Here is a 19,534-nt window from a genome sequence, read left to right as displayed (position 1 = left end):
CGACACAGAACGCTACCAGCTGTCCTGACGCAAGGACACACATTCTAGCACCGCACGACAACGACTAACACTACGACCACGAGCAGGAGCACTAGCAATAGCACGAGCAGGAGCACCACTAGCCACCAGCCAAGGGAACCACGTGCAACCGCATCCTCTACTCAAGCCACCACGGAGCCAAAAGGTAAAAGCCCCACTGCTCCAATGGCTGCCCTCAGCTTTAGCCCCTCACCACCGCCGCAGACAGCAGCCAAGTCCACTGCCGCCAGCTCGTCCGCCTCCAAGGAAAATAGCATCCAGCCACTGGGGTCCAGCAAGCCATTCGGCAAGATCACCGTCCATAATGTGCTCAGCGAGAGCGGGGCCAATGCCCTGCAGCAGCACATTGCCAACCAGAACACGATCATCCGCAAGATCCGCGACTTTGGAATGCTTGGAGCGGTCCAGAGTGCCGCCGCCTCCGCCACAACCAACTCGGGAACCTTGGGCCAACGCAAGCGACCCCTGGGGGAGTCCAAACAGAACTCTCAGAACTCCCAGAACAGTCTGAATAGTCTGATCACCCCGAGCAAACCGCCGGCAACGACAACTGGCAATGCCAAGCGCAGCAAGCTGAGCAAGAAGAGCCAGGAGAAGGCGGCCAAGACGGCGAGCAGCCACACACCGGCCACGGCCAAGCTGGAACCCACTGTTGCGTCCGCGTCTCCGTCCCTGGAGCTGGACGCCAAGGCGGCTGGTACGCCCGGACGCAAGGGCCTGCCGATGCCACAGGCGGTGGCGCGACGCAATGCACGGGAACGGAACCGCGTCAAGCAGGTCAACAATGGTTTCGCTTTGCTCCGGGAGCGCATACCCGAGGAGGTATCCGAGGCTTTTGAGGCCCAGGGTGCTGGCCGGGGGGCCAGCAAGAAGCTGTCCAAGGTGGAGACACTGCGCATGGCCGTGGAGTACATCCGGAGTCTGGAGAAGCAGCTGGGCTTCGATTTTCCGCCCCTGGGCTGCCATGCCAACAGCTCGAGCAGCGGAGACGACAGCTTCATGTTCATCAAGGATGAGTTTGATGGTCTGGACGAGCACTTTGATGACTCCCTGAGCAACTACGAAATGGAGGAGGCTGCCGCAGGAGCAGTAGCCACCAGCCAGCAGCAGCACGAGCAGACAGAGCACCCACCAGGACATCAGGACACCAACACGGACCTGCTACCCAGTCTAACGACACTGAATGGGCTGCAGTACTTGCGGATACCGGGGACCAACACCTACCAGCTGGTGACCCCGAACATGCTGGGCAGCAGCTCCAGCCTGGACGAGGAGCATTTCGGTGCCTTAATTGACACAAATTGCCTGAGCAGCAATGCCAGTCCCGATCCCGATCCCCCTGCTGCCATGGCACTGCCTGCGATTGCAGCTGCACAAAGCGGTTCGACCTTATCGCGATCGCCCGTGCCACCATCACCAGCAGCGGCAGCAACCGAGGCAGCGACAGGGGCAGCCACAAGCACAAGCAGTCCCTGCACATCCCCAACACAGCGAGGCAGTTCATCAATGGCTCAACCACCGAGCTGCATTGGGCCCGAGACAGTTCTGGTTTCACCTGTCGCCGTTGCTAATGAACTCCTGTTGCAGGCGTGTGCCGCCCAGCTGCAGCAGCAACTGATCAAACAGGAATACGCCAACAGCAGGGCCAGCACGAACACCAACACCAACACCAACAGCAATGCCAATGCCAATGCCAATGGAAGTTCTCCGACAACATCCCTGAACTATTCACAGGACCAGGCCCAAATGCTGTGCTCCCCCCTCCTGCCCGCCTTCTACGATCAGGAGCCCGTTAGCTTCTACGACAATGTGGTGGTGGGGCTGCCCAGTTTCAAGAAGGAATTCAACGAAATGCTCCACCAGGAGCAAACGGGAGCCACGGCAGTAGGATCAGTCGGATCAGTCGGAGTCGGGGGCTGTCTCTCCGACGAGAGCATGATCGATGCCATCGACTGGTGGGAGGCGCATACACCTAAATCGGAGACGGGACCGGCATCCAACTCCAACGACACATCAGCAGTGCTCATGTGATCGATATAAAGATCAGTATATATACGTATCTGTATAGTTATAGCGGAATTTTGTACGTTTTTTTTGTTTCTCCTGTGGATCCTTGACTGAGTCATTGTGTACATATATATCTAGTAGAAAGGGAGACGAGACGAGATCCAGAGAGAACGAGTTGCCTGGCGCCTGGTATACTTAGTCATCTAGTGATATAAACCAAAACAACTAACCAAATCTTCCCCAATTAGCCTCCCCTCACAAGCCCTTCCCCGCACAATAGTTAAACCTGAATTTAGGATAAAGATATATCCTTCTTTATTTGGGATTCCTAGAGCTAAGAACTTCACTTTTTATTATTTTTTTTTTTTGCCTGTTTAGTTCGGTAAGAATAATTTTTTTCATAGACCTAATTGAATGCCTCTTAATGTTGAATGATAAGTTGGGATATATACATACACATATGTACATACATAAAATGCAAATATATATATGAACAATTTTGAAAAATCAAAACTCAATTATTAATGGAAGAAAGCGGATCAATGAGCAGCCACTCAATGGAGTGACTATAATCGTTTCATGTTAAAAAAGGAAACATTACAATTTAGGACTTAGGTCATAGGTAAGTCAATGTGCTTATAAAAACACTTTTGTGATCAGAAGTAGACATGAAAGAGCTTTAGTGACTCTTGCCGGCATATAGAAACCTTGCAGAATATTTTTAGAGATATTTGATTGATCGCTTGCTAGCAAAGGAAATTGTTAAAGTCCCTAATAGATATTTATTTATCTTCAGAGTTCTTTTTCGACAGCATTCAATGGGAGTACAATTACTCCCAAGTTGATCAAAGAGCAGTTCCCAGCGCTGATCCTGCGAAACAGATCAGATGTCTAACAGCAGCTACGGTTCCTATAAAGTCCCTCCCAATGGCGGCCCAACATGCACAGTCATCGCAGGGGAGCGTCTGGCACGGAATCGGAATCGGAGTCTGACCCATCCCGTTCCACAGTGAATACAAAAAAAGAGTGGAATGGATTCAGCATATCATGTTCATTTTCATAAGCGGCCAAGCATGCAAGGACACAGCGCTTGATGGATAGATAGAGAAAGAGACAGAGAGAGCGGCAGCGGGAGAGCGAAAAAGATAGAGATACATTTGCATATCAGGAAGGGAGGCAGGCAGGCGCTATGACATGAGCTGGTAAGGCACTGCGCTTGAGTGCGCCGCTTACTTAATATTCAAATGAGCCTCATGTCCTGCCATGTCCTGATAAATGACAGTGGCATATGCCCACAGAGACCGGCCGTAAGCCACCAGGGACTGCAACGTGGGAATGGAACTGGGAAATTGAAATTCGTAAGCATATCCTGCAAGTGTCCGGGATTCGTTTCGTAACGGTACAATTTAAACATGCCCCTAATGACAGTGTAATTAAAAATGCAGTAACCTCAGGGATCGCGACTGCATATTGATGAGGGCTCTGATCTGGCAAGGCAACCGCAAAAGGTCGATCAAATTTTGAGGCATTCCCATCAAAATGAAGGTCCATTGATCTTGGTTGCACTTTGGATTTGCATAGCTTTAAGTACCCGTAAAGAAGATTTTTTTGGGAACTGATTGACAGATTCTGAAAGTGTTGGGCATGCGTAAGATCAGGCTTAAGGTAAAGATGAAAGCCAAGATTTTGTATATTGTTTAATTTCTGGATTTATCTGGGAGGGCATCTTTTTAATGGCTTCCTATTATCATGGGTTTAACATAGCATAAAAAAGGACCATATTCAAAGCATTAATGGAACTTTTCTGGAATGATCTACTAATCTTTTCAAAGTGAGGATCATTAAAACACTTTCACAGGCTCTCTTGGTCCTCTGTAATACTTTTAAGAGTGTTTGTGAAAAAGATAGGAGTACTCAGATCGATCTTCGATAATTATATTATTATTAATAATAAGATATTGGAAAAATATATACTCGCATATCTCGGAAGACTGATCACAGGAGGAAGATCTCACCCCAACCCCAACCCACACGTGAATCCCTGCACATTTCCCACCCTCATCCTGACTTGGCGCTAGACACTCGGCTAATTGTATGCAGTCGGCATTGTCCTGTGACTCGGTGTCTCCTGCTCCGCCTCATCTTTCGGACAGCTGCCAGGACTCGGGGCACAAAAACGGGAGAAAATAAGCAGAAAAACCCGCCAATCCAAAGGATAAATGATGCAAAATTATCCAAGACGAACTCCACACAAGCACACGCACACACATGCAGGGGAAAACAATGAGGAAAATCAATTGAAAATCGTTTGCCCATAAAGATACTCAAGGCCCTTGGGCGATGCCCAAGAAGAACCTTCTTGGCCTGTGCTCAACATGGAATGGGGGAACGACGCAAGCCGTGCATCTGCATCTGCAGTTCCCAAACCGATCTGTACCGTTCGGTGCGGTTCGGTTCGGTTCGGATTCGATTCGATCAGACCTTGGGTAATAGGAGTGTGGGTTTCTCTATACCATGTGTGTCTGTATGTCTGTGTGGGTTAGCTGAGGATCAGTCCTGTGCGCCTACAACCCCCTCGAGTGTCCCATCAATGGCATCTACCAGTTTCCAGTTTCCCGTTTCCAGTTGCCAGCCGAATATTTTCTATTCCCTATCCCCTATTCCTCTGCCCCGATCCCGATCCCAGCCAGGTGTGTTTGCCCAGGCTCGTTCTCGAGATACATTTTCCTTTCGTCTCCTTCAACTTTTTCTTTGTGGGTGCCCTGTCCTGGCGGTAACTGTTCGCCGATCTGCCGTTAGCAGTGAAAATCTGCTAGCTCCTAGCTCCTAGCACCGTTCTGCACCGTTATGATTATTAAATATTGGTCCCAGGTAATGCGACACGCCCTGCCACTCTCTCCCTCGCCCTATCGTACACCTTCGATTTTGTTTCTCGTATTTCAATTTTCCATTCGATTCCCAAAAATCAATTTCAAACTCCGTTAGTTGGGCCTCTTTTTTGTTTTGAATTTGTGAATGGAAAAGGCTTAGGACAGATGAATGCTCTGTTGCTCCTGCTCACCCCTACCCCTACCCGTTCCCGATCGGAACTCGTGTCCTTCGCAGCCCGGATTCGGTTACATAGCTCTGGGCGCTGGGCTCTCCTCTCGGCTCTGCTCCTTTGGCTGCTTTTGATTTTTCCCGTATGGCAAGTACAGTTATGCGATCGGTTCACGCCCCCGTGGGAGAGTCGAAGCCGCACATGTCACCATTGAATATTCATAAATCATTTCGTGTAATAACTCATTATTATAATGCCCCCACCACCGGGGATACGATCCGTTCCCGTTCCCGTTGCCGTTGCCGATCCCGCTCTTGATCTGTGCTCACTTAGCGTGTGCGCATGCGCATGCCCCTGAGTTGATTGGGTTCCATCCCGTGCCCCTCCTGTCACCGGCTCGGGGCATATTACATTACCATTGCCAGACCCACAGCCAGAGCCAGAGCAACAGCCAGAGCCAAACCCATAGCCAGGTGCTACACGCAGATCGAGCTTGGGGCCAAGCACGCGCTGGCTGCCTGGCATTTCGATTGTAATTATGACAGATAACAAGTACTTGGGTACTTGGGGGATTGGATTAGGTGATATATTGCTGATTATTAATACAAACTCAAATTGAAGAATTACCAATATATGTATGTATGATCTGCTATCATAGCCGTTCTACATTTATACATTAAGTTTCCGCAAATAACTTGTAAAAAGAAGCCCAATAGATGATTGTTGTCAAAAGCACAAATCCACCTTAGTTTAGGGGATACATATGTGTATAATGATTACCCACCCCACCCCACTAATAAGTGCTCCATTAAAATTATCTGTGACCTGCAAGAATCCATCGTGAACTAAAAATATATCATTACAGAGACGAAACTGATAAACGAGTGGGAAAGTTGTTAGCCGCGGCAAGGAACGCGGCTCTTTTTGTCTACCCATTACTCAATCAGTATACATGTGAGCTTATGGTTTATGTAATCCATACACTGACTCTTTTGGTATCGCTGTTCTTAAAAGGGACGAATTGATTTGTGTTTAATGAGGAGAAGTGGGATCTCTCCGCGGTTTCTCCCAACACTTGAGAAAAAAAGAGGAACCACGACCGATTGTTATATTCCAATGATAAGTTTTAGCATAATTAACATGTGTATTGTGATATGATATTGTTAAGAGATCTCAGCTTGGCTTCGTACTGAGGCAACCACTAGAACATGTTCAATAACAGTTGATTGATTCATTGATTGGCTGACTGAACAGCGAGCCATCTCAAAAGGAATCTGGCTCATAGATCAGCTCGTGCTCACGGTAGTGTTCATTCATACATTCATTCATTCATATCTTAAGACTTCTTGCTACTTGCTTCAAGTGTCTGATCCGTTGATCCTCGGGTTTCGGCTTTCGGCTTGAGAGTTTTTCATTCAGTGATCAGTGGCTTTGATGTGATTTCTTAACCCAGTTTCCTAGATGCCTGGGCCAAGAGTTAAGGCTCATTTAGGCATTACCCAGCGGAGACTTAGCTGCTCTGCGTGGCTCCGATCTGCGCTGGCAATTACAATATTTGGCATATCCCTGAAGAGGACATACTTAAGCTCTTTCAGGCATTCCCCTCCTCTAGTCTGTGCTCCTTGGAGTGGACGCACTTCAAGCCACAATGAGGCACTTAAGTGTGCGCTTTGTGTCTAAGACCTTAAGCGCTTAAACCGCAAATGGAAAACAGGTCAAGAGGATGAGAGCACAGTCCGGCTGGGACAACAGTCCGGTTAACACTTTCCAGAACCGCTTAGCCCGAGCTGACGGTTCACCTAAGCCCTCCGCCCACCTTAAACCATAAAGAGATGATCTTGCGCATTGCGGCTGACAGAAATTGAGTTTGAGTTAATTTCATTCATGACTCCGAGTTCTGGTACCATATTGTCCTCATTTCAACATTGGAACGGGCAATGCCCCAATGAATGGCATAAGGACAACATCTGTTGCCGCTGTAGAAACTGATTCTATTACCGACTGAAACGGGAACAGTTGCCCCAAGCCTGGCCGCACATGTTTTCCAGGACATTTTCCATTTCCCTGATGTCAGTGTCTGTCTCCACGTGTGTCCCAGCCCAGCACTCTTTCTTGCTTTCTATTCGTTTTCTCGTGTTTTGACTAATGCACTCGGGGTGGCCGTGCTGTGTGAGAGCCTGGGCAGAGCTCACCTCCCGGCATTGAGTCATCAAACGCTCGGTTCTATGACCAGCAGAATTTTGACAGCTCTTGGCCATTCAATGACAGCACTCCAGGAAGCGTTTTCAGTTCTCTGCAGTTTTGCATTGCATTGATTGAGTCGTCGTTGTCCTTGCCAACGGCCCTTCTTGTTGGGCCGCTCTTGTTGTCGAGCTCATTGGCCGGCTTTGTTCGCTTCCACTTCCCCTGAAGCTGCATTGAACTTGACAAAATGAGAATCGGGCCGGGTCCTCGCTCCCTGGCCAGGTGTGGGGTCCTTCAGGGAAGCACTCACAATGAGGTCGCCACTCTCCAGGCGAATGGCCACACGAAGCGAAGGCATCCCGGAAACAGTTCAATCATTGCAGACCAAGTGATTCAATCTCTGGGCTATATCCTGGATCAAAGTGGAGTAGGATGTGGAAATCATTGCGAATCAGCCGCTCAAGATGTGGCTCGAAGTTTGGAAGCATACTTTTCTTACAAAAATCTATGGAAAGTTCCTTGAGTGCTAATAAATCTATCGGTCTTATGCTGACTTTTGTTAAGCTCTGCAATAGTATACTTACCTTATACGAATATATGGATAAAAACCAACCCAAAAAATGTATCCGCCATCTTCTATCCTTAATTAATTGTAGAAAAATGCTTGCTTGCCGTAAATGGACACGATTTATTGAGTCGCATAGACTTCGCCATTACTACAGGTACCATTGATCTTCTTCTTCTTTTATGGATCTAGTTATTCCTTGTATGAAGCGCTAAAAGAACAGAGATTCTGCAGCTTTTTTTTTGTTTTTCTTACCTATTGTTTTTTTTAATATATGATTTGGCGAGCATTGTAGGTATTTTGAGCTTGAATATTGGGCAGTTTAACAGTCCTCGTAGTAAATAGTAAACAAAATAGTAGAAGAACAAAATCTTTACGGGTATCATAATGTTCCTACCACGGAATCATATGTCTACGATCATCTCTCACTCCAGGCATTCATTCAGTTTTATTCCCATTTGAAGCAGATCTTATATCTTCGATATTTGAATTCTCTTTCGACCCCCCAATGGTCGAAGAAAACGTGAATTAAAAAGAAAATACGACTTCCCTTCCAGCACATGCCAAACGAGACGAATCTGGCAGAGAATAGACTATAAAAATTTCAATTTTATGGAATGTGGTTGCCATTTGCCATTAGCCATTAGCCCAATGAATGGCAGTGGCAGTACGGCGGTCATCAAAGCGCCTCGAGTGTCACGCATGAGGGACATCCGAGCCTGTCCTAAAAGGGTTTCACCCGCCATAAAAAACTAAACGAATGTACACAAACATCCGGCTGGCAGCCTCCAAAAAATGGCAATGGTCCTGGCATTGGATTACAGATGATCGAACCATCGAACCATCGAACCGTCGAGCCATCGGATGGACGGAGAGACACAGGTACAAACGCAATTAAATTGGTAACCGTAGCCGTTGGCGGCGGGTCGGTGTCGGTGTCGGCGCTATTTGCCTAGCGCAAAAAAGGACAATGACCAAACAGAATCGATGTGTGTGCGGAAGGACCTGCTGCATGTCCTTTTCGTCTCGCTATGCGGCATGCGGTATGTTCGGATGCTGCGCCCCGAACGGGTTCATTAATCGTGTTTGGCAACTGTGAAAACGGGAAAGGAAGAGCGGAAGAAACCGAAAGGATTTCCGCTTTCTTCCCATCTCGTTTCATCTCGTTTCGTTTCGTTTCGTAATCCGATGCTCGTTAATCGAGCGAAACGGAAGATCGGCTAGGACCAAAAGTGAAAGCCGACTCCCTCCCAATCGGGTATCCAGTTAATCATTCAACTGCGGCAAGAGGAAGCAATGACAAGGCGAAAATACCGCCAAAAAACACACACACACAAAAAGCGCATAAGTCCATAAGATCTTTTGCATAAGATGCGCTGGAAAGACCAGAGATCCCATTGCGATAAGCTGCTCTCGATTGGCGGACAATGGCATTTTCATTTGTCAGCCTCTCCGATCGGTGCGATTAATCGCATTACAAATCGCCGCTGCACGACATGCGAGCCCCCACGAAATGAGGTGTCGACTTAAGTGAGCGAAGGGCAGCAATCTCCATCTCCATCCCCATGTCCCTCTGCCTCTGCCTCTCCTCTATCGATCGATGCTGCGATCAGTGTAATGCTAACAAATATGCGTGGCTCCCAGACAATCCCGCAACCGGAAAGGAAAACCACAATGGTTCGCCCAGGCCCAAGCTCCAGCCCAGGCCCAGGCCCAAGCCTCTGTCCTTGGTCGAGGCCCCGGGGCGGCATCAATATTTTGACAGTGCCATCGATTTGCGGCTGTAGATTGCCTCGCATTAGCGCATTACCCCAATGAGGGGCAAAATATGCAGCTCTTTGTCATTGCAGCAGGTTGAATGCAGGCACATTATCTTCCATATTTCGAAGACTGGTTCCCAAGACCAAATGTTTTATGGATTATATGGCCCTTGAGCTCTGTGTGTTCCTTCTGCAGAGATCGCTATGGGAAAGCCAATTATCTTGATGGTACTCATATAAAGAGTTCCATACCTTAGCAGAAAACTGTAGGTCAGAACACTTTATACTTTATAAGACTTTTGTCACATCTATAAGTATGTTTCCCAATAATATTGGACCTCACCACAGTACCCCGTTAAAAAAATCAACTAGAATATCTTCAATTATAATTTTTGCAGCTCAATTGGCTGCTTGCGATGGCGTAAGTATATTTTTCATATTTTTTGGGTTTCATTCAAACCATGTGACTTAATAAATATTACAGTAGACAAAAAAATCACACTACTTGGCTAGGCAAAAAAAAAAAAGATTGGAAACGCTAAAGAAGGGAAAGAATATTAAGACACATGTGAGACACATCTGCGTAGAATAGTGGATTAGGATTATGGATATATACGCGCACCACCAGCGTTATGACCAACAAAAAAGGTATAGTAAAGATATAACAAAAAGTTGGAGCGATGGATGATGGACGATGGAAAGTGGAACATTCCCATCACTCACGGGGTTGACTCTCTGGCTAACTGGCGGCTTCTAACTGTTCGGTTTCGGATCTGTTCGGTTCGGTTCGGTTCGCTTGGGCTCTGGGATTCATCGTCCAGCATATGTACAGAGTTGGATCGTCTGGGGGCCTTGTTGGTGGTGGTGGTGTTCCAGGTATAGATGACCTAAGCGACAGTCGCGTACTTGCGCTTCTCCAGGGAGATGTTGAAGCCATTCTCGAGCTTGAGAATGATGTCGGCCTGCAGCTTGAAGTCCGCCTCCGTATCGGTTGAGTGGACAATGTAGTTGCGCACGATGGTGGAGAGCAGTACCTTCAGCTTGAGCATCGCGTACTTGCGGCCCACACAGCTGCGGGGTCCGGCACTGAACGGAATAAACGAGTAGTAGTGCCTGTTGGCCATGCGCTCGGGCAGGAAGTTGTCCGGATCGAACTTGGTCGGGTTGGGGTAGATGTCGGCACGACGGTGCACGCAGTACTGCAGGACGATGACGGTGGTGCCCTTGGGTACGGTGTAGGGGCCGCTAGCCAGCTTGAGATCGTAGTCCAGGCGGCGAGCGATCAGGGGTACTGGGGGGTACAAGCGCAGAGTCTCGAGAATGACGCGCTCCAGGTACTTCATCTCGTTGGTGTCGGCAAAGGTGCAGTCGCGCAGCATGTTGTCGCCAAAGATGGCCTTCTGCTCGGCAAAGACCTTCTCCTGGATGTCCTTGTGGATGCCCATCATGCAGAGGGCAAAGCTGGAGCCGGCCGAGGTGGTATCGTGACCCTCGAACATAATGGTGTTCACCTCATCGATGATGTCCTTCTCGTTCCACTCGATATCGGGGTTCTTTGCCATCTCGACCATGGCATCGAGGAGGGCCAGACGGCGCTTGGCGCCGACATCGTTCTCATCGATGTCATCGAGATCGTCGCGAAGTCCCTCCTTCTTGGTGGCCGGTGTCGAAACAGCCTGCACCTCGTCGACAATGGCGCGCGACTCCTCCTGGAAGTTCTGCTTTCGGTCCTTCACCACCTTGCTGGTCATGCCCAGAATGATGTTCATCATGCGGTCGCCCTTCTCGCGCAACTTGGTAAACTTATAGATCGAATCCAGACGGTACAGAAGCTTGACCTGGCGCTTGTGGATGATGTCGCACATGTCAACCACGGCCTGGGCATACTCGAAGCTCTTGTTGCCCTCGGGCAGCTTCTTCACACCCATGGCGGTGGAGAGCAGGATGTCGACGGTGGTGGTGGACATGTAGTCGTGCACATCAAAGGACTTGCCGGTCTCGAGGCCCATGCGACCCACAACCGACTTGGAGTGGTCCACAAAGGTGGGCACAAAGCTCTTCAGAATGCTCTGATGGAAGGTGGGGGCAATCATCTTGCGATGGTGGCGCCAGTGGTGTCCGTTGCTGATCAGCAGGCCATCGCCGAACCATGGCTTGAAGTAGCGATACTCCTCGGCCTTGGTCAAATGCTGGTGCCCGCTCAGGATCAGCTCAATGTCGTTGGGATTGGTGAGGAAGACAAGGAGGACATTGCCCAGCCAAGCCTTCATCGTCTCGCCATACTTATTCAGGTAGCCGAGTCCCACATTCAAGATCTCTGCATTGCTCAGGCCAGCGACCATGTGAGCTTGTCCCAACAGCGGCAATCCTGGCGGCGACGGTATGTTGGCCACCATGCGGTACTCCCGTGTATTCCGGCGCCAGTACTCGTACAATCCCAGGGCCACTATGGTGCCCACCAGGGTGGTGAGCATGGGGCTGAAGCCGAGTCCCGATGTCGATGTGGCCGCATGTTGCAGCGTCTCCTGCACAGTGTCCACTGTCATTGTTGCTCCGTGTCCTTATGGTCTGCCTTCCTTGGGTGATTCCTAGTCTGCTAATCCTCTAGTTCTAGTTCTAGATGGCACTGGTGCGGCTCGCTTTCAGTGCTCAACTGTGGGGCTAGACAGGCCGATGGCTCAATTTTATGCCCACCGGCCACCTACCTCGGACTGTGGACGTAATCGCTTGGGGCTTGGGGCACGCCAAGAGTCAAGCATATTCTGTATTGCGGCGCATCGATTGGCGGCTGGCGGCGAATTAGCAAACCAAATCCCATCCATGTCACGTAGCCATTCAGTGCCGCTGTTGTCCGCTCGAAGCGATTGCCCTTTGGAAGCGCTTGCCCGGCTCGTCATTGCCAGCCATGGGTCGATCAATCGGTCGGTCAATCACGAGCTGATTGATTGCCACACGGCCATTGAAAGTGAGCGCGCACACTCTCTTCCGCCTGCTTCCTGCGGAAGTGCTCAGGAGGGCGGCAGGATGCTCGCCAGATTCCGTCCTGGCTGTGAATGGGTATGCAAAGTGGTTAACGACTGACTGACTGCCTACCTGTGCGCACTCACGTGTATGATTTACCTGCTGCCGCTGCTGCTCCTGCTGCAGAACGGAAGTGGGTGATCTGCCTCGACTGCTGTTCCCCTTTCGGGCTGATCCTGGTCCTCTGCCTGATCCAGTGTTTTGCTTTCGCTTTTCATTAAATTCAATTTCGGGGCTTTTGTCCGCAACACCTGAACAAAAATGCAAAACAAAAAAAGTATAAAAAAAAAACAAAGGCCATGGAACTGCAGACAAAAGGAAGGAAGCTGTCGCTTTTATTATCCTCCAGCTACTGCTCCTGTAAGGAATACCTCCGCCGCCGCCGCCGCCGCCCACTCCTACTCCTGCTCCTGGTGCTGTTTGCCATGAGGATCTCCATGATCCGTCTCTGGTGTTTATTATTTCAAGTGATCCCTTTTACTATTTATTTTCATTGGCAATTGGATTATTTCTACGTTCAGCAGAGCGCGTGTTCAGGGCGTGTGTGTTCTCCTTTGAGATTGGGTTCAACCTAAAGGTTATTATGTAAACATAGCTCCACTCTTCAAATAAAACAATGCTTTTACCACGGGGCTATCTCTAACAATCTGTTGTAGATTGTCACCCGAAAAGCAGACTGTAATTTATACGATTTTTCCCAATTTTGAGATATTCAAATAAGTTCAGATTAAAAAGTCTTATGTCGATAGAACATCGGTTCAAATGGCATAAAATACTAGAGGCAGTTTATTCAGTCGGTAGGTACCAAGCGCATTCAATATTAATGGAATTAAACTTAATAACAAAAAAGCTTTATTTCAGGACTTAAAGCATAGAATGAATATATAGTGAATACTTTTTGATTTTTAGGTTTCTTTTGAAAGATCAATTTCTTTTTTGGCTGTACTCCCCAGCGTCTGGCACCTCGTCAAATCCATCCGGGAGTGTCTGGGACCATGAAGCCACCGCTGTCTTCGGCGACAATGGTTCAGGCGTCGTAGGGCTCCAGAAGAGCTTCCGTCGTATATTAGAATTGTGATTTTCTACCCGCTTCTTGTTGCTGTACCTGATATACATTCGGCCTCGATTCTCCGTACTGTAGTCGCTTTCCTGGTCCCCGGGAAACAGACTTAGGGGTTCGCTCTCCAAACTCCGGCAGCTCCACCAGATCGAAGGACCGTGGGCAATCCTCTTCTTGGCGCGATCTGCACTGCGCTCCACGAACTCGTCGTAGATCTTATCTCCTTCCAATCCACAAAGGGATTCAGAACCATATTAAGGTACCCTACGATATTTGTCATCCAGTTTTTTCTTTTGTATTTAAAAGGTAAAAATAGTTTTATTGCATTTTTGATTGAAAGGTCTTCTCAAAACCATTTAAATTCAAAGAATTACAATGAACTTTAATCGAATTGTTTTAGACATGGATTTGTAATGGTTTCTGTGGATTTTGTGTGTCGCTTTGTTGTTCTTTTTTTGTTTGACTAAATAAATTACATGGTTGTGTGAGGAGCATGCGTGTGTTGTTTTAGTTTCTGCTCTTTCTTATGACGTAACTGATTTACACAACTTGATATATGCTAATTAATTTATGTATATGAATACGTACATATATAGATGTATATTTAGATATATGCTAAATATATGCAGGTGACTTTTATCGATTTGCAGTGATAGCAAAACCAAACGTATATATGTATATCCATGTAGGAGTTATGCATGCATGTATGTATGTATGTAATAATAGAAGATAATGATAAAAAAATACAATATATAATCGTTTGATTTTACATAAAATTATGTTCTTTTTTTTTATAACGGAATCGCGCATTACAAGCTAAACAATGTCTTTTATCGATTGAATGAATTCTGTTTTCGACCATTAACGGTCACAAAAACACGCCCCAAAAAAAAGCGAATAAAATATAAAAAATATAAAATATAAAACTCAGACGGGGGGCACAACAAATGACTTACGATGACAAGGAACAAAGCGTACAAAACAGACGGGGTACGGAGGACTGGGGACAAGGGAAAGTGATATACAGTGATACAGTGGGACAGTGGGACAGTGGGACGCGAATAGAAGTGAGAGCTGAGCACAAATGACACAAGACTTCGTTAGGCAAGGCACGTGCCCCCAACCCGCCCTCGTATTGGCTGGGAGACACGGCGCTCGGGAGTATGGCATACATGAAGCAAAAACATAAAACATAGAATAAAACTGATTAAAATATAAGCAAGAAAAGTAAAAGGGACTAGGAGGTCAACATGTAAGCATATTTTACACAAGTCAAAGGTCAAACCGAGAAATCCGCATAATTGGTTCGGATTTGGATTAAGTTTAGGATAAGGGGGAAGTATGGGGAGTAGGAGAAGGCGCCTACGTTGTCTCACTGAGATGCACACAGTGGGCATCCTGCATCAATTGCGTGAGTCTCTGCGTAAACGTTGGAATGTCCTGCAAGAGGGGAAACAATTTTAAAACTTTCCCCGTAGAATCGAAGTAGATTGGACAACGCTTTAGACTTACACTTGTCTGGCAGATCTCCTCGAGCACTGTCTGTGCCACCGGCAGCGAGGCATGGGCAAAACTCTCGAGCAACTGTCTGCGATCCACCTGGCCCATGGCATACAGCGCCTGGGCAATCATATCAAAGTGCAGGCTACCCTCGCCACTCAGCAGCAAATTGAGCAGGGCCCGCTGAAACGAGGCCAGCAGCTGCTCCTTGAACAGGGCTCGCTGGTACAGACGACTGCGCTCGTTCACATTCTGCATGGAGAAGAGCACGCTGCGCACGTTGCTGGGATCTGTGCCGCTGACCAGCATCTGACCGTAGGCATTCAGTATGGCCATAAAGTGTGCCGGATGCAGATTGTCGCTGCAATTGAAATTGTTCGAGCCGCCACCACTAGCGCCACCACTATGACCGTTTGACAGTTGGTTCTTGTAGAAGAACTGCCACTTACAGGTAAGCACGCTGTAGGCACAGAGAGAGAGAATGGATTCGTTGACAATAAGAATGTATCTTTACGAAAGGAAATTTCTCACCTGTCGAACAGGGCGTAGAGTAGGCTGGTAATCTCGCTGCTATCGGTGGCCGCATTCTGTTGCTGCAGCAACGGCAGTATCTGCTGTGTGCTAAAGTCCAGAATCGAGGGCAGCAGACCCAACGAGGCGCTGCCCGGCTGTTCCACAATGAGCTTAAACATTTGCAGAATCTTTTCCATCACAGCCAGGCGGCTCAGCGTCAGTTGTTCCCTTTTTTTTTAAGGGGAGGAAGGGTGACCCGAACGAAAACGAAAGAAAGAGAAAGGGTTAGCCTGAATTGAAAAGAGATGGGAATAGTATGGTGCTATGGCCAACCTGCTGCTGACACTGATAAACAGGGTGATCATCTCCTTGATGAACTGGGCGCCCAGGTGAGTGGGCAACGAGCGCAGCATGCTCAGGCTGAACTCGGCCACCGTGATGGCCATGGCAATGCTGCTCAGGCCATAGCTATTGAAGATCGTCAAAGCCTTGTTAAGGATGGGCTGCAAATTAAGCAGAAAGATAGAGATAAAGATGAGCTGGTTTTTGGGCTCCTTCGTTAGTTCCTGCATCCCACCTTGAAAGTGCTGGCCAACATGTCCTTGGCATTCCCACCGGTGGCCTTGAAGTACTCGATGAGTGATGTGAATGTGCCAAGCAGAGTGAGCGTGGTGGCCGTCACCTTGCTTTCGCCAGCCAGGCTCAGATCCAGCTCGAGAAAGTTCTGGGCCAGGCCCTGGATGTACTCGCGCAGCATCCACTGGCGCCTCTGGTAGTCCTGCTGCTGCTCGGGCACACACTTCCAGGGCAGCACCATATAGCTCACTAAACTGATGTGCACATTGATGCAGACCTGGCGCGGCAGTTGCGTGCCCAGTCGTGGCCCCGCCTGCAGCAGGCTCTGGATCTGCGGAATATCCAGCAGGCACTTGGGCCGTATCACAGTTGAGATGAAGAGCAGCAGCTCGCTGGCTGCCTGCTGCACAATGGGCGAGGCGGCCGACAGCGAGTTATTGAAGGCAAAGATGCTACCCAATATGGCGAAGAGGCGATGCAGCAGCTCCTCGCTGCTCATCGCCTTCGACAGCGGGAAGATGCTGCGTATGGCCAGCAGAACTTGAGCGTAGCTAGAAGATTAAAGCACTTGAGCACGTGGGCACTTGAGAGGCATGCAAATGAATGTCAATGATTTCTTACAGGTTATCCAAATCAGTCTGAAAGGTGGCCTTGTCCATATCTGTTCCTCCGATGCGATTGCTGGCCAAAAGCTGCAGCGTCTGCAACAGGCTGTCGGAGAGCATTTGCAGCTGGGCCTCCATCTCGTCGGCCACACCCGGAGCGGCCGTCGATGTGTCCATCAGCGGGGCCAAACGCACCACCGCCTGGCAGACGGTGGCAAAATCGCGCAGAATCTCTCCTACATTGGCATGCTTCAGCTTTCGGGCGGCCTCATAGGAGCGACTGCTGCCATGGTCAAGGGCATGCTCCAGCGACATTAGATACATCTGCGGACGCGACCAGTGGGCAAAGACTTGTGCGAAGACAATGTGAGCGCCCCGGGTGCTTGCCAAGAGGGCGAGGCACTCGAAGCATTGATCAAGGAACTGCTGCCACTCGGTGGTGGGGGTCTGTCCCACCAGGGGAGGAGAAAGAATCAGTTGGATCAATTGGATTGAATGGGATTGAATGGACAAACATACATCATCCTCCATGAGCTCGTTGTCCAGCACCTCTAGCTCGGGCTTATTCGCCTCGAACTGTGTGCGTCGCATGATCTCATCGACCAGTTGCGTGAACACTTGATTAAAGCGCGTTATCTTCGCCGGCTGCTGGGCAATAGCCTTAATAATCGGCGACCAGATGTCCAGTTTCTCCGTAAAGTCCAGGGCGCCATGCACTGCGGATAGGATGGATAACAAGAAATAGTTGTACGCATTTTCTTATCAAAAAGGGAGAGAGTAGAGGAGAGTCTTACATTCTGTGGTGCAGCCGTAAAGCTGATTAAGAAATGTCTCGAGCACCTCCGGCTCCTGCATCAGCTTTCCCGCATACTTCGTGGTGTAGAGGCGCAATAGTTCCCGCAACTTGTCGCTGTACATCTCGCTCTGCTGCTTGTTGACGTTGTGCTGCTCCAGTAGACTGCTAACGCCGCCCATCAGGGTACCTGCATAGGGTAGCGGCTTCTGCAGGTAGAGCAGCTCGTTCAGCACTGAGAGGGCGGCCAAGGAGATGGGCTCGTTGGCGGGTCGCCATTGTGATAGATCGAGTATGCTCATGAGGAAGTACTCCGAGATCAGTTCAGTGCGTATCCAGGAGACCAAATGTTGCACACAGCCGAGAAGCTCCAAAATAGAGGAACTGCAATGGACCCACAGACCCAATTGGACACAAATGGATAAATTAATGAATGCACATTGCTCCGCTTCCGCGAATACATCTTGAATATCGTATCTGTTGGCTCTGCTGGATGGGAGGAATATACCTCCTATCCAGCAACATACCTTAGTTGATTGTCATTTGGCAGCGCTGAGGTTAGACTAAAGTCCATGAGGGTGTTTGGTATGGTCGATTGGATGTCTTTGCCGTTGATGTGGCAGACGGCGATTAGTAAATATTTGGTGACTAAGTCCATTACATCGGGTATACACATGGAAATGCTGAAACACACGACACACCCAAAAACAGATGGTAGAGGAGTGGTCAATGGCCAATGGCCAATGCCAATGCAGAGGGATTAGTGCACAATTCAGATCCGGGACATCCGGTACAGATCATGGACAAGAACAAAAATGTGAGTGATGCAGGATGCAGGAATCACAGGCACTCAGGCACTTACCAGGAGTAGAAGTACTGTTTCCATTCGGTGGTCAGGTCGCCGCGATTACTCACCACCTCCTCGGACGTGACGCGCAACAGATTGATCCCAAGGGCAAAGCGGGTCTTTGTCAGCTCCATGCAATGCTGCATGTAGTTGGGATCTTGTTCGGGGAACTCGCGTTTCCCCATCAGTGCAATTAGCTGCGCCAGCGTATCTCGATGCCGTCGCGCCCCATTCAGCATGCCTAGCTGGGCGTAGGTGTTCCACAGAGTTTCGCGCAACTGTGCTCGATCCGAGGGCGTTAGCTGGGCCCAGCGACGCGTTATCGTATGCTCCAGCGTGGAGGTGCTGAAGAACCAGAGGAACTGGTTATCCGTAAAGCTGTTGCCGGCGGTGGCCACACGCAGGCACAGCTGCCATGCCTCCGGCTGCGACTTGAAGGCCAACAGATTGGTCTCAATTTCACGTTTGCGTGCATTGCTCGTCGTTGGCTGATAAAACTCGTGCAGCAGCACCTCCACCGTCGACATGGATGCAGCATGCTGTCCAAGAAAAGGAGTAGTTTGGATCAACACCAGTACCATTGGCCAGTCCGAGCACGGTGGGCGGCGGATGGGAGGAGGCTATGACTTGGACTTACCATTTTTTGATATTTGTGGACGACACGTAAGTGCGCGCGACCCCCCCGCGGTTGTGTGTAATGTACTTGGTGATTGCGCTTTCAGTCCCTGGGTGGATTTGTGTACATCAGCAGTCGGCGACAGGAAATTTCATGTTTTCTTTGTGTATAGTAGTCGCGAATAGTATCAGTGTGACCGCGGACTTATCGATAAAATGTACCGTCTGACCCTCAGAAATATACCAAAATATACCATCTCATTTTAAAAATATACCGTAAATATTCATACGAATTCAAGTTAAATTATACATATTCCTCGATTTTGATATTCCGTGGAATATTAATAGCTACCTAGATCTCTCAGCCCTGCCCACATAATTTTATCCTATTGATGAATAAATTTTCTAC

General features: G+C 48.8%; 3 protein-coding genes across 4 annotated transcripts; 1 reads left to right on the top strand and 2 right to left on the bottom strand.

Moving 5' to 3' along the window:
- The first annotated feature begins 204 nt into the window (after positions 1-204).
- On the top strand, positions 205-2,070 carry LOC6598141 (achaete-scute complex protein T8). Its single transcript, XM_002023442.2, has one exon. The coding sequence runs from the start codon at positions 205-207 to the stop codon at positions 2,068-2,070; it is 1,866 nt and encodes a 621-aa protein (XP_002023478.2).
- Positions 2,071-10,184: 8,114 nt separating this feature from the next.
- On the bottom strand, positions 10,185-12,249 carry LOC113566127 (cytochrome P450 4g1). Its single transcript, XM_026990316.1, has one exon. The coding sequence runs from the start codon at positions 12,139-12,141 to the stop codon at positions 10,483-10,485; it is 1,659 nt and encodes a 552-aa protein (XP_026846117.1). The 5' UTR covers positions 12,142-12,249; the 3' UTR covers positions 10,185-10,482.
- Positions 12,250-14,320: 2,071 nt separating this feature from the next.
- Positions 14,321-19,304, bottom strand: LOC6598142 (exportin-6-A). Of its 2 annotated transcripts, XM_026990427.1 has the most exons (11): positions 19,148-19,303; positions 18,526-19,049; positions 18,191-18,346; positions 17,665-18,047; positions 17,390-17,586; positions 16,887-17,317; positions 16,267-16,816; positions 16,023-16,192; positions 15,708-15,917; positions 15,189-15,636; positions 14,322-15,116 (listed from the first exon to the last, which is right to left on the bottom strand). In XM_026990427.1, exons 1-11 carry the CDS (start codon positions 19,148-19,150, stop codon positions 15,039-15,041), a joined length of 3,150 nt encoding a protein of 1,049 aa, XP_026846228.1. In that variant the 5' UTR covers positions 19,151-19,303; the 3' UTR covers positions 14,322-15,038. The 2 variants fall into 2 exon arrangements, with proteins under 2 accessions (XP_026846227.1, XP_026846228.1); XM_026990426.1 differs by having other exon boundaries at positions 14,321-15,116; positions 16,887-17,586; positions 19,148-19,304.
- Positions 19,305-19,534: the final 230 nt, after the last annotated feature.

The sequence above is a fragment of the Drosophila persimilis genome, unplaced genomic scaffold, assembly GCF_003286085.1.
Source record: "Drosophila persimilis strain 14011-0111.01,24,50 unplaced genomic scaffold, DperRS2 tig00000579-arrow-pilon, whole genome shotgun sequence".
NCBI lineage: Eukaryota > Metazoa > Arthropoda > Insecta > Diptera > Drosophilidae > Drosophila > Drosophila persimilis.
Note: the sequence above shows the minus strand (reverse complement) of the source record. Positions and strands in the feature narration are given on the sequence as shown.

Coding starts and splice junctions, on each gene's coding strand:
- LOC6598141 (XM_002023442.2), top strand. CDS start 205: ATGGCTGCCCTCAGCTTTAGCCCCTCACCACCGCCGCAGACAGCAGCC.
- LOC6598142 (XM_026990426.1), bottom strand. Junction 18,048..18,190: donor CCAAATGACAATCAACTAAG/GTATGTTGCTGG, acceptor GGTCCATTGCAG/TTCCTCTATTTTGGAGCTTC. Junction 16,817..16,886: donor CAGACTGATTTGGATAACCT/GTAAGAAATCAT, acceptor TTAATCTTCTAG/CTACGCTCAAGTTCTGCTGG.
- LOC113566127 (XM_026990316.1), bottom strand. CDS start 12,141: ATGACAGTGGACACTGTGCAGGAGACGCTGCAACATGCGGCCACATCG.